We start from the raw sequence: 26790 nt of genomic DNA, 5'->3' as shown, positions 1-26790 counted from the left end.
CATTTGATCTGTGGGAGGAGTGAGTGGATTAAATGACAAATGTGTCAGACACAAACATGTTGTTAGACTGCTGATGTTTTTATAACTCATTATGGTCTAGACAACCCTTACTGAAGTTCAAACCCAGTATCAAAATGGAGCAGAAAGCTGATTTAAATGACTTTGAGCACGGCATAGTTGTTGGTGCTACAAAGTAGATCATCAGTCACTTCTGCTGGCTAAGAACAGAAAACCGAGACTACAATTCACATAGGATCACCAAAATTAGACAACGGGAAATTAAAAAAGCATTGCTTGGTTTGATGAGTCCCAATTTCTGCTGTGGTGTTTGAGTGGTGGGGTCAAAATTTGACACAACACGAAAGCATTGTTTCATTCTGCCTTGTAACAGCTGCTCAGGCTGCTGGTGGTGTAACAGTGTGTGTGTGTGTGTGTGTGTGTGTGTGGGGGGGGGACTTTATTACCAGGTGTGGATCACTGAAACACCACAGCCAACTTGTGAACTGTTCCTGACCATATCCTTCCCTTTATAATGTGCCATTTTGCTCAAATCCTCACAAACTGGTTTCTTGACAATGAGTTCACTTGTACTCAAATAGCCTCCACAATCACCAGATCTCAGTCCCATAGAGCACCTTTGGGATGTGGTGGAACAGGAGATTTGCATCATGGATTTGCAGCTAACAAATCTGTAGCAATCGTGTGATGCTATTATGTGAATATGGTGAAAAATATCTGAGGAATGTTTTCAGCATCTTGTTGAATCTGTGCCGTGAAGCATTAAGACGGCTCTAAAGGTGAAAGAGGATCCAACCCGATACTAGCAAGATGAACTTGAAAATGAAATAGCAAGTGAGTGGGTGTATATTCACCTTGCATATGTTCCCAAGCAATATCTGTGCACTCTCAGCAGGCGGTTTGTGCTTAGACAAAAACATCTGTCAATCAGGTGTGGGTATAATTTGACTGATATTTCAAGGTTTTACTGTTTACATTAAAATGACGAGCATTCGTTTTTCTGACAAGTTTCTTTCAGTATTCGTGTGTAAACTGGCAGTGTTTTGATGCAGAGATTAGCAGACGAGGTCGTCTCACAGCAACAAGGTTCTGGGTTCAACTCAAAGTTGATTTTCTGAGCCGTCTGCAGGGGAGTCGAGGAGAAAAAATCTCCTTCCACTTTCCAAGCAAACTCAAATGACTGCGAAGACTTTTCACCTTAGACTGTGTCTGATGGTGCAACTACCCTGAAGGGTTCAACAGTAACAGTAAGCTGCTGTAAACAGAGTACAGTTTCTTGTTCTAACTGTATGTAAGCAGTTGGTGTGTTGAAATGTTGCATCTCTGCTGCTGTTCTTTTAACTTTTGATACAGGCTACCCCTATAAACAGGAATGTAAAATAAAAACTGGAATCTTATTATTTCTGTTTACTCTACTCTTCAAAATTATGTAAGGCACCAAGGCCAGACATCATCATCAGGCAACCAATAGGAGGTTAGGGTCATAATCACAAATAGTAGGAAATGTGAGTGAGATGAGTATCCTGTCTGCTACTCACTACACACAGCACTTAATTATAATAACACCAGTTTTATAACTATGCGGCTGAGCCTTACATAATTTCTGCTGCTCATGTAAAAACATAGAAATTTGATGTGTACATTTCTCGTTTGTATACGCAGGTATCATTAGACGGCTGTGATCTTTAATGTGCCTTTAAAAAGCATTAAAATGCATTATGCATAAAATGCTTTTTAGTGACTAACTACTACTTAAGTGAAGATTAATGCGGAGGTGTTTTGGGCGCTACGTGGTCTCAATGTGAGAGGGAGGGAAGAGGTTAAACCCAAGGCTGCATTAAAAAGGGCCCACCGACCCAATTCCAGCAGCAGGGGATTATAACACAGGGGGGAGTAAGAGTGTTAATATGGGCCATGAATGGTACTTAAGTCGGCACCTAATGCACAAGATGAAAGCAGAGGAGGGGGGCTGAGTGGAGGCTCTGGTTGTAATGGGGAGGATAAGATGGGAGAAGGTGGTCGAGTGTCACTGCGCTGGATGTGAATGATTAAATCGTCTCTCCCGGATTACTATTCCATATTCTAAATGGGAGATGTTTTTAAGCTTCATAAACAAATGCACTCATTTATGAGGGATTAACAGTAATCTCTCTATTTCTATCTTTTTTTCCCCTCCCTCCACACCTCTCGCTGTCTGTCTCTGGTCCTTTTCTCCCTCTTTTACTGCCTCAAACGATAGTTTCTGGACAGCGTCACTGTGTTCACAGGTTCCTGCTGCTGTGTGGTTCCTATCTTATCATCCCATCTTTGTCTAACAGACTAAATAAACTTTAACCTTCTTTTTGTTTATTTTTAATTGTTTTTATCAGCAGGGTGTTAAAGAGGGTGTGCAGTAATCACCTAATAGATTACACAGACCTGTTTTCACATCATCTAATGCGCTCTCTGTTCAGCACTTGCATGCATTTGGCATACAATACCCACGATACACCTGTACAGAGTCACATTTACGACTTTTTTTATTCTCTTTGGTTTTTAGGGCAGTGATTGACATTAGAGGGACGACAGGACATTATTTCTCTCATATACCCTCATCATATACAGTATAAATACAGTATATACACAGATGCAAACTGTACACCACCAGGCAGCAACATGAAGAGGGTGAACGTGTGGGTAAATGATGGAGTGTGGGCTCATTCTGGCCCTCACAGCTCATCCTTGCCCCCCGTCACCCTGCCTCTCTCTCGCTTCTTCTCCTTTGTCACTTGGCTCCGAGCGTTACGGCTAGAGGTGGCACCTCCCTCCTTCTCCTCGTCCGTTTTCACCACACTGTGTCCATCTGCAGCCCACACGGCCTCTGCCTCCTCTCGCTCCTGAGGGAGAGATCCAAAATGCAGCTCAAATATTGACTTCCTGCAGTCACAGTGACATAAAACTAAAGTTTGGGAGGAACATTCATCTTTGTTGGAATAATTTCAACTTCTCTTCTTGCACTTTCAGGACAATTTTTCTGTAAAAGAGATTCTCCTCTGTTAGAGTGAGCTTCATTTGCTCAACACGAGCCCACAGGACAAACAATGACCAATGCGGGATAAACTAAGTTAATGAAACTTTGCTTGCATAACCAAAACTTTAATGAAAATGTAGCCAAGCAGATAATGTAAGGCTGGAGCTGAAAACCCCCTGTTCATCTAAGCAAAGTGTGTTTCTACATGTAAATTTAGATTTTCTTTTATCTACGTGATGCTAAAAGTTATGTAAACTGAGTCGTTTCGATAGTCTCTTTGGCTCGACAGCAGCTCTTCAGCGCAGCTCCTTACATCTCTGTTATTATCACTGATGAGGATGCACTCCCTCGCTGCAGAAAATCACAGCTTATTAAAAGAACTAAACATGTTTTGGTTTATAAATTGTCAGGGGCATGAAAAATGATTGCATTTATGATAAACCTAAAAGACAATGTCATGGCATCACCACAGACCAGGCACAGTAAATAGGAAAACATGCAAACAGCCACAAGATTTGCATTGTGCCCCAGCTGCTCATGTTATCCAACACCGGTATCATGACATCATCAACCACACGCCTGCAGGTGACCGGCCAGACCTGAGGAGGAGGAGAAGGAGGTCATGGCAGCTCTGTGCTGTCATAAAGCTCACCCTGTCCCTGTAGAGCTTCTCCTTTGTGAACCAGAGGGCCAGGGCGCACCGCCGGCCTCTGGTCACCGCGGTAACACCGTGAGGATTTACCGGACCCGAGGAGAAGCCCACCAGTCGACCACAGCTGGGTTTCACTTGAGCCTGAAGGCACAGAAGACAAGTTTACCAGCTCCAACAAATATATTAATTAAAGACTTAAAATAGTAATAAAAAGATTAGAATGACTTACCGTTACGGTCTTGGCATCTCTGTTAGTGAAGAACAACTCTCCGCCATCAAAGTTGTCATTCAGGTAGAGGATGGCGCTGTGAGACAGAGAGATGTTTGTCATTCAGTTGTAAAAGTAACCTGCTGTGTAAGAATTAGGCTGAAATCTGAGCATAAATGCACACACAGTCATTTGATTATTATAGTTTGTTATTACACTGTTATGTAGTCCTGCTAATTCCACTTTACATTTTAATCCCATTTATTTATTTTTAAATTTCACACCTATGTGGACCGTTTTAATTTCTCACTAAAACTTCTCATTTCTTCATCCATTTATTGGCCACTTAATATTTCTTCATTGTTTACTATACGATGAAGAAACAGGCAGGTGAAGATGTTGCGTCTAGGTGAGATTCTGTGCCATGGAGAAATGTCAGTTTAATCAATCATGCAAAAATAATATAACATTTAGATAAGAAAATTGTCCAAAAAAATAAAATAAATTCATTACCCCTGAAATAAAAAGAAATGTAACTTTACTTTGCAGCACTGCAGATTTCCTGCCACAAGGAAGGTCAAATCCAGGGTTAAAGTTTTAAAATGTGAAATAGAAACAATTAATCTGTAACAGGCTGGTTCTTCTGAAGGTTTCTTCCTGTTAAAAGGGAGTTTTTCCTTCCTACTGTCACCAAGTGCTTGCTCCTAGGGGGTCATCTTGTTGGGGTTTCTCTGTTTTGTTGTAGGATCTTTAACTTTCAATATAAAGCATCTTGAGGTGACGGTTGTTGTGATTTGCCACTGACTAAAATTCAATTCAATAATGTCACAAAATGTTAAAACTGACAGTTACATTTCATAACAGGAGCACTCAGACAGCCCACCTCCATCCACCTCATAACCATCTCATAAAATCTGAAAATGATATCTTGAAAACTGTGGACACTAAAGTGCTAACAAACAAACAGACAGACAAACAGAACTTGCAACAATTACATATTTCCTTTCTTTGGTCAAAGCAGAAACATTGAAACACTACCACCTACAACCATTTGGGCCTTTTTTTTTGCCAAAAATTCAGCTCAAAATGTAACTAAGCCATTTCAGTCTCCAATTATTAACGTTTTTTTCCTTAGACTGACCTGTTGGCATATAATAAAAACTAAAAACACCAACTTTAAGTGTCACGTTCAGTTTTCAGTTGCATTTATTTATGGAGTAATTGTGTTGTAGAGCAGTGTTTTCTCTGCTCTCCCTCCACCTCCATCGGTTCACGTAGCTCTAAGGTGTCATTATTTCCCCATAACAACAGAACAAAACTATTTATCAGTGACGACAGGTGCTCTGGTTGTTTTGATATTTGCCACAATTGTTCCCCTGAAACACTGTTTAAGACTTGCAGTGCAAACGAATGCTTTTTAGGTAATTCCCTATAAAATCAGCAACATCTAAGAAATGTTCCCACCTGTCCTCTTCAGACACAGCAAGATATTTTTCTGTAATCAGTTTTTGAGCACCAGTATCTCGGGATACATCATTGTTTAAACAGCAAAATTAGTTGCAGATACAAGCATGCTATGTTTTAGCTTTCCTTTGATTATTTGCTAAGGAGAGCTTCAAAAAGTTGACTTCATTTTCTAATACTAATATTGTAACACTCCCAAATGTAGCTTATGGCTGTGAAATGGAGAAACAACGTCGATGTTCACATCTTCTATATAATGGTTTGAAAATGTCACATTCCTCAAGCAGCTAAAGGTGTTTCTCAGAAAACTATTCTGAGCAGACACAAGTCTCTGGATCACAGAGTTCTTTGTTCAGTTTGTGACAGCTTTGTTCTGGCAACGATGACATGTACCATTCTCTCACTGTTATAAGCTGATGATATCTAAGTGACATTTTACCAGTAAAGGCGTATTAAAACATTCTGTTCGTGGATATTTGCTGGAATAAAATGGCTTGAGAACATCTTCTAAAATTATTTATGGAGCAAGTGTGAGCCCAAATTTATTATTAATCCACGAAGAGATGTTTTTTCATTACCTGAGGTCTCTGTGTGTGAAAGCTGGTGGTTCCTTCCAACACTGCTTGGTTTCCGGCTCGAGGAGACAGTTGTCAACGTGGACGGGGTGAGAGAGGTCCAGCCTGCCCTTCTGATCCTCTGATTTAAAAAGAAAAAACAGAACAAGAACAAAATAACACATTTAACTTTAAGTAATGAAGTAAGAATAGAGTGGATGATTTGGGTACACATTAGAGAACCTGTTCCAATTATCCTAGTATTGAGTACTGTTGGTTTTACCTGTGACAGCAGTGCGACAGACCAGGTGTGTGAAAGTGATGAAAAGTCCTGAGGGGCTCCTGAAGTAGGAGTGCAGCACGGTTCGCACTCTCTCACCCAGCTCATGTAACAGCTTGGCATCTGATTGGTTCACCAGGCCTTCCTGAGCCAACTGAGGAAGAAACAGCAGTGAGGGTCACGAGATGCTCGTAGACCTGCTTCAGTTACATCATTTCCACCCACCTTCACTGCCCTGAGGACAGTCAGACCTTCAAACGTCTCATGAGGAGTGTGTGGAGACCGCCGTCCTCGATAACCATCTCCAAGAGATCCTGCCACCTATGAGAGACCATGTAAATGTGTAAGTTAGGGGTTTTCACATGCATGCGTTAAAAAAACTGATTGAACTTACTGATGCTAACTGCAGTATTCTGTCACACTCCTTCTCCGTCATGACTCCATCCAGGACGACTCGATTGGTGCCATTCAGCATCTCGTCATCCATTGTGATAGTCACGCCCACCCGAGGCACCGGACCTCCTGCAGAGAGGACAAATAAGAAAGTATAAGACAGTAAGTGGGTCACCAGAAGATGGTGATACGACTGTGTTTTTGGTGATATGAAGTCGCAGAAGCTGCCAAATGGAAAATCTTTGCTTCTATAACAACAGCGTGTAATGGGGCGACCAGATCCCAACAAACTGAATGTATTCTTTTTGATTTTACTTTTATTTCAGGCACTGGTCTGTTTGGTCTTCAGGTTTCAGTAGATCCATAGAAACTGTGTCACTTCACGCCTCGTTTTCCTCTGTGTGAAACTGATAAATTATTCAAGCAAATAAGACAAAACTCTGTTTCTCGGTATAAACTGCCGCTTCAATTTCTTTGTAATAGTTTCCACAATATTGAACAAAACCCACAAAGCTTGTGACTTTTTGGTGACTTTCCCTGATGGCCATAGCAGCAGACAGGTTAATCTCCACTTGACTATAAGTGACTCCTTCCCTGTTTTATATTTTAGAAAAGTCTAAGCAGTGTAATATAAAGAGTAGAATGTCTTCTAGTGTGTCATCTTTAACAGAGATGCCAGGAAACAGTGACACACTACATTTAAATGATCCTCTATTTTCACATACATAAGATGTGTGAGCTGTTATAATCTGTTTATCCTTACTCACAACCCTACAAAGCCTGTAGGTACGTGTGGATGTTATTCATTATTTCACTTGTTAATGGATAGATGGATGTTAATGGTTACATGCCAGATAAACAGGCATGTCTGTCATGGATACACTCGTGTTTCCTTGTTTTAAGCTAGCTGAAGTGTAATTAAGGTGACGAGGAGCTCCTCCCATGATGCCCTAGGTAGAAAAGGCTGAAGACACATAGCATAGGGAAAATACAGTCTCTCACCTGCAAAAAACCCACTGTCATCCACTTCCTCTTGCTGCTCGCCCACTTTCATTTTCTCATTTATTTTCTCTTTTTCAGCTCTAACAGTAAAACACAAAAGATACAGATGGAGTTTTCTGTTTCATTAGTTTCCACTAGTGACAGATTCACCTTTGATTTCTTTTTTACCTCCAGATCTCCCTCAATGATTCAGGTACAACTTCTTCTGGAGTCCAAAGATCCTGCACAGAGGGTGATGAAGAATCTCAGCAAAGAAATGCTTTATAGCTGACTCTCTTGTCACTGCACTGCACATTTGGCATCAGTACTTACTGGATCTGTGAAAGTGAAGTCGAGGTTCTCCATACCAAAATACAACAGCTTCTTCTCCTGCAAGGAGTGGTTGATGTATCTGACAATCTCCTGTGTGACAAAAAACACACAAATCTGTGCTTAAACATGACTTTAAAGATGAATTTGAAACTTAATGCTTGAAATAACTGAACAAGAGAAGAGAAAAAATGTATTTCTCATTTAAATTACTTGGATTACTTTATTGGATTTATGACTTTTTACGTTTTTACACCACTGTGGTCATTTCAATATAATGAACCTTGAGTGGTTTGAATGGTACCTGAGCAGGCTGTGTGCTCTGTGACTCTGTGTCTCCCCCTAGTGTCTCATGGTAGAGCTGCAGGTTGTCTAAGGAGTCCTTGTCAGAGGGGTAAAACAGCAGGAGAGAGCGAAGCATCTGCAACGCCCCGCTTATGTCACCACCTGCCGGGAATCGAGGATGCAAAGTAATGCAAAGTAGTGCATCAGTCTTAAGATGAATAATAAAATCACGTGTGTGACCTTCACATTGACCTAAAAAATCAGACCTTTAAACTGTGCGATGTGCAGATGCTCAAGCTGTGTTGGCAGGAAGTCCTCCTGAGCAGAAATCCTTCCAGGTCGTGTGGCCACTTGAGTCACGCATGACTGTCGGCATGAGAGCAGGGAGAGGGACAGGGCTGGACAGAAAACAAAAACTGGTGACATTTGGCTCTTTCTGGTCTCTTTCTGTCTGGCTCAAAACTTCTGCCTGCTTCTTACCTGCTGCCTTTTCAAACACGCCGTCAACGCTGTCAACTCCCCTGTCCTCAGGCAGCCGTTGGGAAGCGACTTCACACTGCACCCTGCACTCCTCTGTCTGCCGCAGGGTTTCATTCACACAAGCTTTCCATTTCTCTGCTGCTTGCTTCCATTCAGAGTTAGCCTCGAGCTGCAGTGCAGCATCATACAGGACCTGAAGTCAGTGACACAGAGACAGAGATTAACACAGAGAAATAACACAGTCACCATTTGCTTGCTAATTAAAAAAAACAAAACCTAATGAGTTGTGTATTGTTTTGTATCATAGTGTTTAAGAAATATAACACTTTTAAATATAACTATTTTAAAATTGCTGTGCAAAAGTATTCTCAGTGCTCCTCTAAGTAATCCTTACAGCAGCATTAACAAACATTTACCTGAGGAGAAAAAGATTAACCGTTTATAAAACACACACTTATCAATAACGATGAGATGCTATTGAATTATAGGTGGTTTACACACTGATTATTACAATCCTTATTGTTAAGTGTTACCCAAAGCTAAAGGCTAGCGTTTGATGATGAAGTACATTTTTACTTTTGAGATATGTGCATGTCATTACAGGCAGCATTTATGCCTAATCGTGATATAACACGTGTGGCTGGATAGTGAAAATGAGAGGCAGAGGCAGACACCTCACATCTGGATTGCACGGCTAGAAAACAGACAAGTGAAGGTGAGAGTGAGACAGAGAAATTCAGTCCCTCAGGCCACGTCTGACTCTCCACAGTGACGTCTCTAAAACCATTCTGTTTGAACGCACTTCATTAGCAGTTGAGTTGTGAACTTACATCAGAGTGAGGACTATTAGAGGACTAGCTATGGCTTAGTTAGGATCAATCAGTTAAAGAAAAGTCTGATATGTTTGTTCAAAGCCTTTAAACCTGTCTGCATATCGGCTATCATTAACTACGTAGTTAGCAAGGGCAAAAACTCTTCCACTGCTTAACTAGTGAATCAAAGCTTTTATGCTTTTTAGAAACTAAAACTGAGAACTATTGGTTCATTCCAGAGGACTTAAAGTGCTTCAAAAAGATAAGTAGTTTGGTCTTTCGTGCTATCTGCTTATAGTTGGACAATAGCAACACTAGCAGCTGTGAAAGAAGGTGGAAGGTAAGGCAATATGTTTGACTAGTGCTGACAAATACTGTTAACCTAACCATTAAGCCTCTTTAGATAAGTGTTCTTTATCTTCGCCTACAGATTTTATGACAATGAAGCAGCTTTTTAGAATTTCTGTTGAATTAAGATAATTTTTTAAGGTAATCACAACATTTTTGCTTTAAATTGCAACATTTAGAGTGGATGTAAGACAGCCTTCAGTTTTTTTAAATGTCTTTTTAAGACATAGAAATGTCATGTGTCTCTCCTCTGTGCTTATGAAGGTATGAGGGCTCCAAAATGCTGAAGAATCAGCTGATTCTGAATGGGTCAGACAGTACATTTATTCAGATTTGACTGATTTTTCTAAGCAGTGCAACCCAGTTTCTTCCCACTTACACTGTATGCCCCATTACTCTTCCCTCCTCACCCAGTGTTTCTCATTATGACTCTCTCTGTCCTGAAAATCTTCCTCGGTCACGCCTTCCATCCGTCTGTACTTCTCGATGTTGTTTCTCATCTCCAGGTGAGAGGGGTTGGCCACGAAGTAGGTGTGAGCTGCCGATGCCGCCCTCTGCAACTTTTCCAGCTGATGTGGAGGAAAATGAGAGACTGAATGAAGTTTGTTACAGACCAATAAGGGTGTTGCTGTGATTATTTATGCAGCTGTGAGCTGAACTATAATTATGGCTGCAGACAATACTGACAGGTGCTTTCCTCTAAATGACAATTTGGAGCACAGTACTGGTAGAAGTAATGACAATTTAGGAGCTTTATTATGCAGCAGCTCCTTACGGCTGTGTAAAGAATGGCTTACCTTGTAGTAGGTGACTTGCAGAAAGTTATAAGGGTTGCGAGTGCCAAACTCGTATTCTATATCAGCAGAAACAGGAAGCTGTCCAACATGTGTGACAGAGCGTCCAATGCAGAACCTCAAACACTCAGCTTTTTGCTGCACCCAGTCCAGGGCCCAGAGGTCCCACATAGTCCCGTGTTCAGAGTCTAACAACACACACACCATTGAAAAAATGATAAGGTCCCAGCCTGTGGCATATATTTTATAAATTTTGAGTTCTAGAACTGCAATCAATCCACAACAAAACACAAAAAAGCTTATCTCACACATTCTTTGAGCTCTTGAGGTCACATTGTTCTTTAGCTACGCATTTAGACACCGAGAAGTGAGAGTGAAGCTGCCAGTAACTTCATAAAATCTAGTTTCCAACTAGTAATTAACACAGACTCAAAGCTATCTGTCTGGCTACATGATAGGTCCAATCTTTTTCTTCTTTTAGCCGTTCCCTTTAGGGCTGACCACAATGAATCCCCTGCCTCCATCTCACTCTTTCCCTATTATCCACCATCTGCATGGCCTCCTTCACCACAATGAACCTCTGCTGTGGCCTTCCTCTTTTTTTCTTACCTTGCAATATATATAGCCACTATGTCGCCTGTGCGTATGTCCAAACCATCTCAACCATGCCTCTCTAACTCGTCTCCACCCACTCCACCCTGCCTGCATTCCCTTCTTCACCTCTCCCTTGTGTACTGTTTGTCGCTTTGGATACCCCAGATATTTAAACTCATCTACCTTTACTACCTCTACTCCTCTTCTCTTCAGAGCATAGGTACACATCACTATTTCGTCTGCATGAATCCATGAATGCTCTACTTTACATATTCACTGAGTAGGTCAGTCATTTCTGGCCTTTCCTTAAAGTTGGCAGGTTTGAAAACATTCAGCAGGTTGTATGGAAGAAGGTACTAGTGACTGCTCCCTTATTTCTCACAGCAGATGCCCCTCCTGACATAGCCCTTCAGGTTCATCCCTGAGGGTGTGTTTGTGATCTAGCAAGTGTAATTATGTCAGTTGTGAGAAGCTAAAAGAATAATTGAATTTCACAAAATCTGTTCTAATATGTTGCATGATGCACTGATGACATTAATACCAGGGTATAAAATAAAAAGACTGGCTGACAGCTGATTCAGACACCGACACTTAGTCTGTGTTTTTTTGTTCCATTGAAGCAAATTAGCTTTAACTCTACACAGTTTTGAAACATCCAAGTCGGCCAAAACTGTGTCACAGATTATCTTTATTGGTCAATTTTTTTGCTGATATGCCAATATTAGTCAGCAGGGACAAAACTGGTCTACACCAGTGTTATATAGCTAATTTATTAATGCAGTTTAATGTAATTAACATGTTACTGACTGTTAATGAGCTTCTACAGCACCATTCAGGCGCATTGTTCAGACAGATCATCATATTACCAGTAATTGATCTGATATAATTTATATTACCGCCCAGCTTACCCAGTTTCTTCAGAGCCTCTGTCCCTGCTGCCATACAGTCGTCATAACACTGCCTGCGGACCCCGAACAGTGATTCCCTGGTCACGATGGATTTCTCCAGCAGCTCTGCAGCTTTGCCCCACTCCCCACTAAAATATGCGCGGACCCCGCTGTAATACAGAAAATCATACGGCTGCAGAAGTGACATAACATTGGGGCTGCCTCCTGCCCAAGCCGTTGAGGTAAAACTAAACAGTGCGAGAATAACACAATTAAACGCCACGTATACAGCCAAACGTCCCGATTGAAGCGCCATGGTCCGACAGGCAATCCCAGCAGAGGAGGCGAAGGTGGGAGCAGAGGAGGGACTCCAAGGGGAGAGCTACCCACAAAGTTTCCTCCCTGTTAAGAAAGTGGGGGCTTTTTTTGAATTTTGATGTACTTTTTAATGAATTTAATACATGTAATACAACACTGCGCGTTTATTAACGACTCCCGTTGGGTTTGCTTGAGTTTGTCAAATTGGATTTGCGGTATTGATGAGTTTTGACTTGATTGAACTTGTTATGTCTGAAGCTACAGTATTTGTACCTCACCCGAGAGGAACCCGAAGTACGCAACCGACGTTACCGTAAATACAGATGTAAAACAACTTTGGTAGTTTGAAGTGAAACTAATAGTTGTTGGTTGTATTTTGAAGAAAGTAATCATTTCTTATAATTAATAAAGCACTAACGCACATTCACATTTTCATAAGGCGACTCGGCAGTGGAAATACCAAGTATAAAATAGTCGTTTTTGCATTACAAAAATGAGAACGCGTACCTATATCCTGTGGATTACGGTAATGAGCAGCAGCCACTCTGTGTGCGGGACTTCTTTACGGCCTTCCCTCAACACAAGGCAGCGTCTCATGATTCATTCAGGCAAACACAGGCAGCACAACACGGGCCAGACAACAGACGCGCTTCCGAGCCAGGGTATCAAGAGGCTGGGTGTCCAAACTCAGAGCAGGTGTCCCACTGCAAGGTGGAACTAGCGAGCTTCGTCATGGCGGACGTTGGTGAGCTTTTGATGTCGGTTTTGTCCACAATTCGGGTCCCGAAACCCGGGGACCGCGTCCACAAAGACGAATGCGCCTTGTCATTTTCCTCACCGGTGAGCCATTTTTCCTTTTGTAAATCAAAACTTCAGCCGATGGACAGTGTTGCTGTGTTGTATTCCCTTCCTCTTTCGTGATTCACACTAACGTAACGTTTTGCCAGTGCTGTCTCACTTTAATGCTCTGTTTTTCTACGTTTTCCCCATTTCAACTAACTAGCAGGTTAGCCTCAAGCTAAGCTAATAATGCAATGTAATGGAAACTTAGCGGCTATAGCTTGTTAGCTAGCTGTGTGGGTTTAATAACTGAGTAAGCTGTCAAACTAAGTCAGTCACAACTGTTACAGGACCATTGATTATGTAAATTTAACTTTGCTCAGTGTGTCACACTTAACAGACACTATTTTTCTGTGGACTTTAAAATAAACGAGCATTGCTTAACAGCAAAGGCTAGCAAATTGACAGGAGTGCTAGTTACTTTCACTGTAGCAACTGATGCTGTGACATGCTTAACTTATAGATCGCATCCAACTTTAATTTGCAAGTCTACTACAAGTGGTGCGAGATAAACAGAGAGGACAGTAAGCATTAAACACTGTCTGTGCTTCCTTTACAGGAGAGTGAAGGAGGCCTGTATGTGTGCATGAATAGTTTCCTGGGTTTGGGGAGTCAGTATGTTGACAGGCATCATGCTCGTACTGGTCAGAAGGCTTATTTGCACATCACCCGGACTCGTAAGGCCAAGGTGGGACACTTTATGGTTAAAATACGGTGATCTAAATTACATTTGTCTCTATCAGCACCATCCTTTTACATGTCCACTCACCTACTCTCAATGCCAACAGAAGGAAGATGATGGTAACTCTGGCTCTGGACACCCACCTAAGAAAAAGCCCACCAGACTGGCTATAGGTGAGTGCATAAGCATGCATGTATTTAAAGAAAAAAGGCTAACTGTATGGGTTTTTTTTCCTAGAGACATGCTTCCACCCTTGTTGTTTTTGTTCTTTTCAGGTATTGAAGGAGGGTTTGATGTAGAGCAGGAGCAATATGAGGAGGACGTAAAAGTGGTGATTTTGCCAGACAGGCAGGAGGTGACATCCGAGGACCTGGCCACCATGCCTGATGTCGTAAGAGAGCGGGTGAGAGGTCTTGTTTGTTTTCTAGTCTGTTCAGGTTTTCCCCAGGTTGTCTGTATGTCAGTAAACGGTAAGATAAGATGTGCTTTATTAATTTCAAATGTTGGAAATCTCCTTACTATATGCTCAGTTATCAAACAAGATACCTGATGCAAAATAATTATAATGCCACATCCTGTTTCACAGTGTGGCATGAAATAGGAAACCCATCCCTTTTCTTTGTTATTTATGTTCACATGTATTTTTTCCTCATCAAATTATAGTTAAAATGAAAGGAAATCCACTGATTTGTTTTTGAAAGTTGAATAAATCCATAATCTTTTAAAAGTCTTGCTATAATTTTGTTAAATAATACTGCACCAAGATTTTGACCAAAATAATCATTATGATTTTTACCGTAATCACACAGCCTTACATTATCTTAGCAAACAAGTGAACCTTTTCAACAGTCCTTTAATACTAGAACTTGGGTGACATGCATATAGGTGTAGATTATGATTTATGGTTGATAAACGAGGCATTTTCTCTTGTTTCCCAATTGAGTTGGATGTGAGCACTCAACTGTGACACAGTCAGATTTAATGATAAGCAGTTTTTGAACACGTCAGCCCCTTAGTGCAAAGTGTGAGATCTCTGGATGCTCCTATGTGTAAATAGTGCAAATAATTGTCCAGAGAATTCACAGTGACAGTGGGCATGATGTGTCCTGCCCTCCACATGCTCTGCCTAGGCAGCTGTCTCGCCTAAACCTCACAAGAGTATTTCCAGTAGTGAGAACACGACCAGAGTGGATTATCTCAAGTTGCCTGCCTCACTTCAGACAATGTCCAGACCTGACTGCCAACATTTTCCAGAGTTCATGCTTTTTCTATTGTCAGTTATCAAGTATTTGAAGTTTTATCAAATCACTTAGATTGTAGGTGGTAAGATGTGTATTCTTTGAGTAATGTTTGGTTTATTGTTTTGAGCTGTATTTGTTACCATGGTGGAATAATTTCTGGTGTTGTTTCATGATACTTGCCTGTTTGTTTGTGTGCAGAGGATGCATAGTGCTGCTATATCATCTCTTTATCATCATCTAACCTTTTGCCTCCTTCCAGTCTGTTTGGGAATTTTCTTTTTCTTTAAAGAAAAATTTCTGTGCTTAAGAGCAAGTGGACTTCAAATTAGATTTTCTTGAAATTTGTCCCCCTGCTGTCCACCTAGGTGTCCCTGTCTATGGCGGGTATCATGGCAGCTGACTCGGTGTCTCATACCTTACAAGTTCAGCAGTGGGATGGAGAGGTGAGACAGGAGTCGAAGCATGCCGCTGACCTTAAACAGCTAGACAATGGAGTCAAAATCCCTCCCAGGTGAGGCCAAAGTTCTATTATTTAATAAACTTGCCGTGCAGCAGCTCACATATTCTCTTCAAATTTGATAAAAGATGTGCTGGCTGTTAGGGCTGGGCGATATGGCCTAAAATCCATATTGTGGTATAATTTGAATCCTGTGCGGTAATTATATATTGCGATATTCTTTTCATCTGTATATATTGATATGTCCAAATGACTGAACAGTATAGAATGTCATTTTAAGAACATTTATTGTGCAAAAGTTTTTTTTGTTTTCTTATTAATTACAAAAATTTTCAAATTTTTTTTTAAGATATAACCGATCCTTTTCCAAACAATGTAACACAAAAATCTTAAATGACAAATAAAAATGAAGGTAAATGTGAAAAAATCTTTGAATAAAAAAATACAAGTAAAATATCAGTAAAACACTAAATTCTAAAATTATAGTTGTTTAAGATAAAGTGCAAATGTGCCTTTGGAAAAGATCAGTCTGTTGGTGTGTAGGGCTATCTTTTGTCTTTCCACTTGACTGACTGGGCGTTTGTGGAGAGCGCAGTTTTTGGCTTTCCTCATATTCCAAAATGTTCTTCGCTGTTACTGTACCCGGCATAATTTGCAGATGATATTTTTCTGCTTAACATCCGGCTGCTTAAACCCAAACACGGTCCATATGACCGACGTCACACCAGTCCCCTTTATGATCACCTCCTCCTCCTCCTCCCCACCTTTAAGCTCCATGCTTGCAGCCGCTGCGATGCTTTTGACCAAAACAGGCGCAGCTTGATGACATTATCAACATGCGCTATCGCAGTAGAGCGGTATAGTCAAAATTGCTACCGTTGGCCAAATTCATAGCATTTTTACCGCCCTCCCCTACTGGCTGTCTATATGTACAAATCTTATGGAGTTGCCACAGGTGTATCTATTTTAGTCGAGATACTGCCTTTCTACATTTAGAATCCACTGATTCAATATTGATCCTGTTCCCGTTTCAGTAATACATCGTAAAAGAGAGAATGTTGTCATTTAAGCTCTATAAAGGCCTGTTATCTTTATATCAGAAAGTGTGTTTATTGGAGGCTTTCTCTTCTGTCTGTCGTAGTGGCTGGCGGTGTGAGGTGTGTGACCTCCAGGAGAACATTTGGATGAACCTGACGGATGGCAAAGTTCTGTGTGGCCGCAGGTACTTTGATGGCTCAGGAGGCAACAACCATGCTCTGCTCCACTACCAGGAGACCGGTTACCCACTTGCTGTCAAACTCGGTACCATCACTCCTGATGGCGCTGGTAAGCGAAAAAACAATTTGATAGTAATTGGTTTCTGTTAATTAAATTTTTTTTACAGAGCTTATGCATGTGTCTGAAGCTCTGTCCCTGTGCTGTTTTGTTTTTCCAGATGTGTATTCCTATGATGAGGACGACATGGTGCTCGATTCCAAGTTACCAGAGCACCTGGCTCACTTTGGTATTGACATGATGACCATGGAGAAAGTAAGTTTTATTTTTCTGCTGATTTTATTTTGGATTTGTTCACTTATCGACCAATGCAAGTTGAGAGCTGTCATATTTCTTCCTGGTTTTTAATGTTATGCATTAGATCAAGGTCGTGTAGATAGAAGTATTGATCAGTCTGCTGCTTTATGATTGGAGTGTTGTAAATTTAGACAGGGATATGGGAATTTTTTTTTTTTTCCCCTTTCTGTTTGCAGACATCCAAATAATGGTGGTGTCTACTTTTGTCTGTTAGATAGCCATTGATTGTATGGTGTTGCAAAAATTAAGGTCTAAAAAAGTCGCACTGCTACTGAGCTGAAGATACTTAAAAAAGATACTTCTCTTATTGAATATCTCACCCCCTTCTCATCTGGTTTTCATTTATTACTGCTTTTGTTTTTCGTTAACTACATATTATGTTGTTCTTAATATAATAGTGCTTTAATATAATTATTACTGCTTATCATATCGATCTGCTTCCTTTTTTTCTGCAACACCTGTTTCCTCTTTGAATCCCTGCTGTCTTTTATTTCTTGGCCACCTGCTTCCCCTCTTATGCAGAGTGCAGTCTACACAGCTGTCTTGTCTAAGATGTCTGTACCTCTCACTGTGTACTCTAATGTTATTTCTTTTCTTGCTGATGTTTTTCTGTACACACCTAATGATGCTGCACAGCCGAGGAGGTGAAAGAATTGTGGGATAGTAAAGCAGAAGACAGAATACAGCAGTTAGTTGTATATTATAGTGTCTTGTCTGCCTGCCTGGTGTCATTAATGAGTCATACTGCCTAATCTCGTTTATCAGTTTTCTTAATATAAAAACTTTTCTTTAAGCTTTTATATTAAGCTTCTTGCAAAGCATTTTGCTTTCTTACGCAGCATATCTTCCCTTTACTTGTAAGATAAGATACTTTGTTTATCTTAAGTTGAGAAGTTATGGCAGCACAAATATTAAAGATATAACATGCTTAAAGTGGAATAAGATAAACTGGCTCAATGAGGCAAAAAATAAACATGCAAACAATCAAAATTAAATTTTGGGGAGCATCAATGAATAAATATCTAAATAAAAGCTTGGATTACACAATTTGTTTCTTATGAGGAAATCATCTTAGGTTAAAGTTCTGCATCATAAACCAAACAATATTGAACTGTGTCATTGTTCTGTTGCAATACCCAATTTCAGCCAGACTTGGCTTGTTGGTCAGATTGCCTCATATCTGGCTAGAATACTTCGGTAACAGAGAAGGTCATGGTTGACTTGATGATTGTGAGGGGCCCGGGTTGTATGGCTGCTAAACAAATACAAGTCATCAACCCTTTACTGAGCTTGACAGTTGGAACGAGATGTTTGTGCTGTTTGGTTTTCTCAGTATGTGGTGCTGTGTATTACAGTCAAGCATGTCCTCTTTGGTCTGATCTATCCAAAGGAAATTGTTTCAGAACTCTTGTGACTAGTTCAGATGCAACTTTGCAAACCTAAGCCACGATGCTGTGTTTTTTAAGCGAGATTTTTTTTTCTCCTGGAAACCTTTAAAAACAAGCCATAGATTTTCTAATCATGAAATCAATGAAATTTAATGAAATTTAATGTTTAACACACTGAGGCCTGTACAATCTGAGATGCAGCATTTGAGTTTTTGGGGCCTCTGAGCATTATGTGGCCTGACCTTCAGGTGACTGCCTACAAATTGTAAAATCTTCTGATTTTATAGAGCTGGTCAATGAGAATCTGTTACTGTTACCGATCTGTTACTGATAATCAGTTAATCGATTAAACCCTCTTAATTACTATGGAAGCAGTAAGGGTATGCTTAGTTTTTAATTGGACTGCATAGAGTCTTGTATTTAAAATTTTTAATTTGAGTGAAAATTAGCAACAGCTCTAAACTCTGTGTAGCACATCAGTTTCTTGCTTCGCATTAGAACTAACTTAAATTGCATTGTCCCTTTTAAATAAATAATGAAATGAAATTCATAGTCATTTGGATGGCCTCTGTGTTAACTGATGGAGCAGTCGGTGTAGTGATTCAAACTGAATTCATACAGCAACAGCAGGTGCTGCTGGCCTTGGCAAGTAATATGAATGTATTCTTCAGCTAACAGTTCAGTATTTAGGCCACAGAAGCGTTTCTCCACATGGTGTAAACCGATGTTTCATTCACAAACAGTGCAGTCCCTACACTTTTCTAAACCACTCAGATTAACTGAGCTCTGCCTGAAAAGTCCGGAAGCCAGATACAGTCCAGTCCAGGTAGTGTGATTGCAGCCACCATACTTACTGCATTGACTTTTCTGCTTTCAGACTGAGAGGACAATGACAGAGCTGGAGATTGCTGTGAATCAGCGTGTGGGAGAGTGGGAGGTGATCCAGGAGTCGGGGACCACCCTGCGCCCCCTGTTTGGCCCCGGCCTGACTGGCATGAAGAACCTGGGAAACAGCTGCTACCTCAATTCTGTCATGCAAGTGCTCTTCACCATCCCAGACTTCCAGAGCAAGTCAGTAACCTCCTTTTTTTTTTTTTTTTTTTTTTCTTTCTTTGAAACAGTCACCATCCAGCTGTGTCCAGCATGTTATTTCTTATAGCAAACTGAAATAAAAATATTGCTTTTTAGTCAATATTCACCTAAAAGGTGAAAATTTGTCTGATACTTTGCATTAACATTTAAGATGAATCCAAAGAATTTCCTTCAAGCTTTTCTGTCCGTGCCTCGCAGGTACGTGTCTAATATCGACAAGATAATTGATGAAGCACCGAGCGACCCAACCCAGGACTTCAAAACCCAAGTGTGAGTTTCCTCATTTTAAACTACAAGCTTTTGTGTAATTATTAAATGTCCTCATTTGTACTGCAGGAGAGGGAAAGCGACTCTTTTTAAAATGTTAGACATGTTTTCGTGCTACCTTAGTTTTCATGCACATGTATTTACATACAGACATATGGCTTTCTGATATTGGTGTCACACACAGTAGAATCAAATAAGCCATCTGCATAAATATACACAGGCACATTTACAGTGTGCCAGCTGTCAGCCACGAACCCAATTATTGTGTGCTTTTCTGGCAGCTGCATTTTCAAGTGTGATAATTGTCTTTTAATGTGTAAATACTGCCTTTCTCTTTTGAAAGGCGCTATTTTTAGACAGACTTTCATCGACACCTGTTTGCTGTTATTTCGATAGCACAGCAGAAAATCAACTAAAGAGCCTCGCTTCAGAAAAAAAGAAAAATCCATTATTGTGAAAACAGAAGGTCGACACAGCTCATGTAACTTGACTCTTTATCAACAGTTTGATATAATAAGATTAAGTCTACTTGCTACCTAATTTTCTTGTTTTCATTAAACTCATATCTACTTTATTGTAAACAATCTCTGCTTTTCAGTAGCTGCGCAGCGACCTTTCAACACAGATAATAATATCAGCTCCATGATTAGATTTTCCAGATTGTTATTTGAAATAAAAATGTAAAAAATACATCTTGGTCTATATTTAAATCCACCTTCTGCATGAGGCTCTGGCATCCCGTTGGATGTGCATCTTGTCAGCTTTGTTTGTTTATTACAGAGCCAAGCTTGGTTATGGTCTGCTGTCAGGAGACTATTCCAAACCAGTACCAGACCCAGGAGAGGAAAATGGTGCAGCTGAACCCAGGGTAAGCAGAAGGAATCAGTCATACTGGATCCAAAAAACTAGGTTTAAAAAAATATCCGTCCCTTATGCTGGGATTATCGCTCAGAAGTGAGTGAGACTATAGTACAACCAATGATGACTCCCACAACTGAGAAATCCTTCTTCTCCGGCTTTGCTTTCAGGGAGACCAAATCGGAATAGCACCGCAAATGTTCAAAGCACTTGTCGGGCGGGGCCACCCGGAGTTCTCCACCAATCGACAACAGGATGCTCAGGAGTTTTTATTGCACTTCATAAACATGGTGGAGGTAAAGTATCACTCTCATTGTATTTTCTTATTTGTTTGTTTGTTTTTTGGCCTTTTTCAACATTATTGGATAGACACAATGAAGAGAGGACAGGAAAGTGGGGGCAAAGAGAAGGGGGAAGACATGTGGCGAGGGGCCGCGGGTCGAACTCAAATACAGGCCGGCCGCCCTCAGCCGTGTGGCATGTGGTCGCCCGCTCAAAGCACTGAGCTAAAGTCTTTTACTTTTACATTTTTTCCTTATTATTTTGTTTTAAATGTCCATTTTCTTCATCCTACAGAGAAACTGCCGCTCTGGGTCCAACCCGTCTGAAGCCTTCAGGTTTCTGGTGGAGGAGCGGATTGTGTGTCAGCAGACACAGAAGGCCAAATACACACAGCGGGTGGATTACATCGTCCAGCTGCCCGTGCCCATGGACCAGGCTACCAACACAGGTGAGCAGCGGATGAGGACATTCTCTGCAACGTTAACATTTAGTTCTTTCCAGGTATTTAGACTTGAGCATTTCATTAAAGAGAAACCCGTTGTTGTTATTATTATTATTTTATTTTTTTAAATAACAGAAGAGCTTCAGGAGGCTGAGCGCCGCCGTGAGGAGGGGGACTCGTCAGCTCCGACAGTGCGTGCACAAATCCCCTTCACAGCGTGCATGGCGGCTCTCAGCGAACCAGAGATCCTCACGGACTTCTGGAGCTCGGCTGTTCAAGCAAAAACTACTGCTACCAAGTATGAAGAGAGACGCCCTCATAATGGAAGTAGTGAACTGGAACAGATTTTAAAAGATCTTTAGTAATGACAGCCTTTCTCTCATTTATCAGAACGACCCGCTTTGCCTCTTTCCCCGACCACCTGGTTATCCAGATTAAGAAATTCACTTTTGGTCTTGACTGGGTGCCTAAAAAACTGGGTGAGCAAAGATATGGTTACATTTTTGTTTTGAAAACATGTTGTTTTTTTTTGTTTTGTTTTTTTTTCTTCTTTATAAATTTCTGTGTACAAAAATGCACGCCAGAGGGGTTTACTATGAATCAAGTTTGTTGTATCCAGGCTGTCTTTGAGTTAATTGGCTTAACAAAGCATAAAACTCAAGTAAGGGATTAGGGGTATGAATGCTTTGTGAAAGTAGGTGTTTGAAAAGTATTTTACCTTTTTATTTTTTATTTTTTTAGCCGAACTGAGTGTCACCTGCTTCAGTCAGACCTTATTAGAAAAAGAGGTGATGGAGATCCTACAAAAATAGGCTGTTTATTTAAAAAAAACAAAAAAAAACATTAAATGTAATAAGCCTACGCTGGTGCTGCAAAATAAAATAAGAGAGCAATGCTACATTGTTGAGATTTCAAAGGCCGTCCATACATCTGTTCATCCCTCCTATGTGAAGTCATGTTATGGTAGTGGCAGGCTAACCAGGGTATTCCAGATGTCCTTCTTCCCAGCAACACTTTCCAGTTCTTCTTTAGTGATCTGGAAGTGTTCGTAGGCCATATGATATATACTGCTTCCAGTTAGCTCTTGGTCTACTACGGGGTCTCCTCCCAGCTCGACGTGAAACTAACTCAGCTGGTTCCTTTAAACACGAAGGAGATCCTTCTGGATGTCTGAGCTCCTAACCCTGCAGACAAAACTCATCATTTGATCTTTACACAAAACCCATAACTCATAACAGTAGTACGAGACAGTGCCTACATTACTACTGACCCCTCATCACTTGTGAATGGGAACACTGTCGCCACTCTGAGGATGAGGGAGTGCAGTGTTTTTTTTTGTTTTGTTTTTTTTCTTTTGTTTTGTTTTGTTTTGTTTTGTTTTTTTGTTTTTTGTGGGGGAGTGGTTGTCTGTTTGTTATTGTTTTCAAATACTTGCTGCTTCCATGCTTCTGTGTAAAACAATATTTAAAAATTGTAGATGTGTAACATTTAAAATTTTGCAAAAAAATGCTTAAATTATTTTGATTACTGAAACTGAGATTTCTCACTAGGGAACAACCACCACAACATTGCAAACTGCAATAAAATCAAAATATATTGTTTAAAAAACAAAAACAACCCACACATTATTAGCCATTGACAGGAAGTTGACATTTTGAAATGTACTTGATGATGAGTGACTTCAGGTGGTTTGTAATGGTGTGACTTTTCTCTGATGCAGACGTGAGCATCGATGTTCCTGATACTCTGGACCTGAGCGGGCTACGTGCAACTGGCCAGCAGCCAGGGGAGGAGCTTCTGCCAGAGGTGGCCCCGCCCCCACTCATGACACCAGATGTGGAGGTTAAAGGTATCCTGGGTTCCCATGGCAACGAGGAGGACGACTCGCTCTACTCCCCACTGCTGTGTCAGTCTGTCATTTCTGCTCTTTCCCTCCTCCCTCTCACTCATTCGCCCACCTTTGTTTCCTTCTGTTCTTTTTTTTTTTTTTCTGCCTTTTCTGTTCTCACGCGTCCTTCAGTTGCCTTTTTAAAAAACATTTTTTGGTTCAAAACAAGGTTTTGGTTCAGTTTCTTTCTGAGCATCAGTTTAAGTTTACATTAATATAAGTTACAACATTTCATTTTCGAAATTTTTTTTTTTTTTTTCCTTTTGTAAATCTTGTGCTGTTGTACCAAAAACGACATCCAAGTAATTCAGCTGTTTTCAACTCTCTCTTAGCTCCAGTCCTCGATGACTCCACTGTGTCCCAGTTATGTGAAATGGGATTCCCACTAGAGGCCTGCAGGAAAGCGGTGTATTACACGGGGAACACTGGAATTGATGCTGCCATGAACTGGACCATGAGCCACATGGATGATCCAGGTGTGTAGACCAACAGGGATTTGCCAAAAATCAAACCATCTCACTGTTGCTTTTCACATCTTCTTTTACTTCTGATTGGCTGCAGACTTTTCTGCCCCCTTGGTGTTGCCTGGCTGCAGCTCTGGACCTGGAACCACACCCACAGAGAGCCTGTCTGAGGAGCACCTGGCGACCATCGTCTCTATGGGCTTCAGCCGAGACCAGGCAACCAAAGCACTTCGAGCAACGGTCAGATTTTTTTTTCTCTCTTAAAGGGCTTGAGCCTTAAAAGAGGGGATTTTCTTAATAACATCTGAGGCACACAGTTTCTGCTGTCTCCTTTTTAATCAATGAGAAGAAAGTTAGATTACAGAGAGAGGGAGGATGAACTCAGGGCTGCAACAAGTGCAGTAGTAAGTAACATCTGTAGTATATAAAAACACCAGACCAAAGCTGCCTACATGCAGCATGAAAGCTGTAGCTTGACATTACATGATCTATCTGTCTTGGGGTGGGACATAGGGTATTGTTTGAAGTTCACTGACACACCTTGATTGTGAGCACTTGGTTGGATCGATCTTCCTCCCTCTTCAGGGACTCCTGAAAGATTCTTGTAAATGGTGACGTAGTTCTGACATTACCTCATATAGCTTAGCCTACCTAAAGGTGTTTGGCACACATTTGAGCTTCGGGAGATGGTTGATGACTCGGAGTGCAGCCAAACACAGCAGCTACTTCTCCCCAGAGCAAATACTAACAGCGTGTTAAGAAATCTTTCTGTGCTGCTCCTGTCCTCTAATGGTCTTTCATCAGCTGTCTTTGCTCTCTAACAGTTAGACTCTTGGAAGTATTTGTGATCAACAGAGACTCAGCTTTAAGCTTAGAAAGTATTTGACTCTTGACTGGTGTTTGTCACACAGAGTAACGTCCTGGACCGGGCAGTAGACTGGATCTTCTCTCACCTGGATGACCTGGAGTCCATGGATGTGTCTGAAGGAGGGCGCTCAGCTGCAGAGAGCGAGGGTGGCAGGGATCCTCCACCTGGACCCCGCGTCAGAGACGGACCAGGAAGTAAGTCCATAGGAGGAGACGGAAAGAGGAGAAATAATCTTTATAATCAGATTGTCTGCTCACGTTAGTTTAGACTATGTTAATAAAGTGCTTTAATGTGTTACAGTCAATCTATTTTTCTCTTGTTTGTCCAGAATATGAGTTGTTTGCATTCATCAGTCACATGGGGACGAGCACCATGTGTGGCCATTACGTTGCCCACATCAAGAAGGACCAGCAGTAAGTATTTTAGACACATTGAGGTTCGAGACGGTGGTTCCTAACATTTCTCATGAGTCTCTTTCTGCTGCGTATTCAGAACTTTTGCTCAAACACGATCAGTTCCAGTTCCTTAAAATGTAATTTCATACTTTTTCAGATTAGCTCAGCCAGTCTTTCATGTTCTTATTGGCTTTTACAAGACTTCTTGTTGTTTAAGGAATATTTCACAGTTTTGGTTGGAAATTTAAAATCACCTGTCATAACAATAAAAATACCGCAACAAAATAACTGTGATTTACTGCATTCATGTCCCCACTTGCACAAAGAAATTCCTGAAGAACTTTTTATTAAATGTGCTTCCTGGTCCCTGAATTTAATTTATTTTCTAGTGCAGGCTAAACATCTGTAAAGAATTGCATTGAAATGATAAAGTAGCTTCAGCAGGGGGCACCATACTCCACATCTACTCTGACAAAACTCATTTCATGGCTGCTGATGTGCACGGTCTGATGTGTTAATCTGTCAAAGAAGTGAAGGTTTGAAGGATTTATATCCATCTGTCACCAACATAACTAAAGGAAAAATGTTTGTTTCATGTCTGAATAATGAAAATGGATCAATTTCTACTGACTACCTGCATTAATGTGTTATTATGACATCTGTACCTGAGTTGTTCATTTGGAGGAAGCAGCAGCTGTTAAACAGGCCTTTGTAAACTGCATTTTCTCTTTGTGTCTCACAGATGGGTGATCTTCAATGATCAGAAGGTGTGCGCTTCAGAGAAGCCTCCCAAAGACCTGGGATATCTCTACTTCTACCGCAGGGTGGCTGAATGAAGCAGAGCAGCGTTACACTTTAGGTGAACGAGAAGATACGTGAACGCTAACAAACACCCATGACAAAATTCATAGTTGCACTCCACCAAGCTCTTGCAAAAGTCCTGGCACGCTTCACAACTGACAAAAGTGTAAATAAGTCTCTCAGTTTGCGTATTACACACTCAATTAATTGGTGCAGATGTACAGATGAGATGTTGGGCTGATATTTTTCTTGAAATCCTCTGATTACAAACCACAGGTCTGTTCAGAGAGCAGGTTTGGTTTGTTTCCTGGGCCTTGATGATCGGTCAGCCATCTGTTCAAGTTTAACTCGCAAATGATTTCAGAAAACCTGCTTCAGGGAACAAGTCCCAAACATTAGCGACTTTGAGTCCCTTCACTTGTTTTGTTAACCCCGACTATTGATTTCCACTGCCATCAGTAGTCACTGCCGCCTCCGGTCCCCTCTTCTTTCATTGGATGATTGCAGCTTGGTGTCATCACTCCTCTACCTGTTAGTGAGGACAAAAGTTTTAAACACCCACAATAAGAGAAAATGTCAGTGAATAAAAAAAGAATAAAAACAAATGTGTGTTACAAAAAGGAAAAGCACCAAATCAGCTTGTTTTCCTTCAGTTTGGTGAGGGTGATATCTGGGTGATTCTTGTTTTATTTTGTTTTTATTTTTGAACAGAAATGCTTTGTTACTTCTGCTGTGGCAAATAAATAATTGTCTTTCTGTCAAATAAAGTGTGGTCTGTCCTTTTGCATTATGCAGCTTCTCTTTTTTATTTTCACATCCTGATTACAGACAAAAGTATGATGAAC

General features: G+C 40.8%; 2 protein-coding genes across 4 annotated transcripts; one reads left to right on the top strand and one right to left on the bottom strand.

The window, feature by feature from the left end:
- Window positions 1-2380: 2380 nt before the first annotated feature.
- Window positions 2381-12444, bottom strand: p3h3 (prolyl 3-hydroxylase 3). Its single transcript, XM_085290359.1, has 16 exons — window positions 12112-12444; window positions 10613-10797; window positions 10226-10384; window positions 8656-8848; window positions 8442-8573; window positions 8195-8337; window positions 7894-7983; window positions 7750-7802; window positions 7582-7661; window positions 6581-6708; window positions 6412-6507; window positions 6190-6340; window positions 5931-6048; window positions 3910-3985; window positions 3681-3821; window positions 2381-2894 (listed from the first exon to the last, which is right to left on the bottom strand). Exons 1-16 carry the CDS (start codon window positions 12404-12406, stop codon window positions 2727-2729), a joined length of 2208 nt encoding a protein of 735 aa, XP_085146485.1. The 5' UTR covers window positions 12407-12444; the 3' UTR covers window positions 2381-2726.
- A 515-nt stretch (window positions 12445-12959) lies between these two features.
- usp5 (ubiquitin specific peptidase 5 (isopeptidase T)) lies at window positions 12960-26712 on the top strand. 3 transcript variants are annotated; one of them, XM_085291710.1, is made up of 20 exons: window positions 12960-13248; window positions 13808-13936; window positions 14040-14103; window positions 14206-14333; window positions 15537-15682; window positions 16770-16954; window positions 17064-17158; window positions 19466-19659; window positions 19879-19950; window positions 20728-20815; window positions 20976-21101; window positions 21382-21535; window positions 21665-21827; window positions 21920-22008; window positions 23250-23435; window positions 23750-23893; window positions 23979-24121; window positions 24793-24943; window positions 25078-25162; window positions 25887-26712. In XM_085291710.1, exons 1-20 carry the CDS (start codon window positions 13141-13143, stop codon window positions 25978-25980), a joined length of 2544 nt encoding a protein of 847 aa, XP_085147836.1. In that variant the 5' UTR covers window positions 12960-13140; the 3' UTR covers window positions 25981-26712. The 3 variants fall into 3 exon arrangements, with proteins under 3 accessions (XP_085147836.1, XP_085147835.1, XP_085147837.1); XM_085291709.1 differs by having other exon boundaries at window positions 14037-14103; XM_085291711.1 differs by having other exon boundaries at window positions 12961-13248; window positions 14037-14103; window positions 23250-23378.
- The last annotated feature ends 78 nt before the right edge of the window (window positions 26713-26790 follow it).

This window comes from Mchenga conophoros, linkage group LG11, assembly GCF_057382185.1.
Source record: "Mchenga conophoros isolate Kocher_MC1m ecotype Shallow Benthic linkage group LG11, M_conophoros_male_GT1.1, whole genome shotgun sequence".
Classification (NCBI taxonomy): Eukaryota; Metazoa; Chordata; class Actinopteri; order Cichliformes; family Cichlidae; genus Mchenga; species Mchenga conophoros.
Note: the sequence above shows the minus strand (reverse complement) of the source record. Positions and strands in the feature narration are given on the sequence as shown.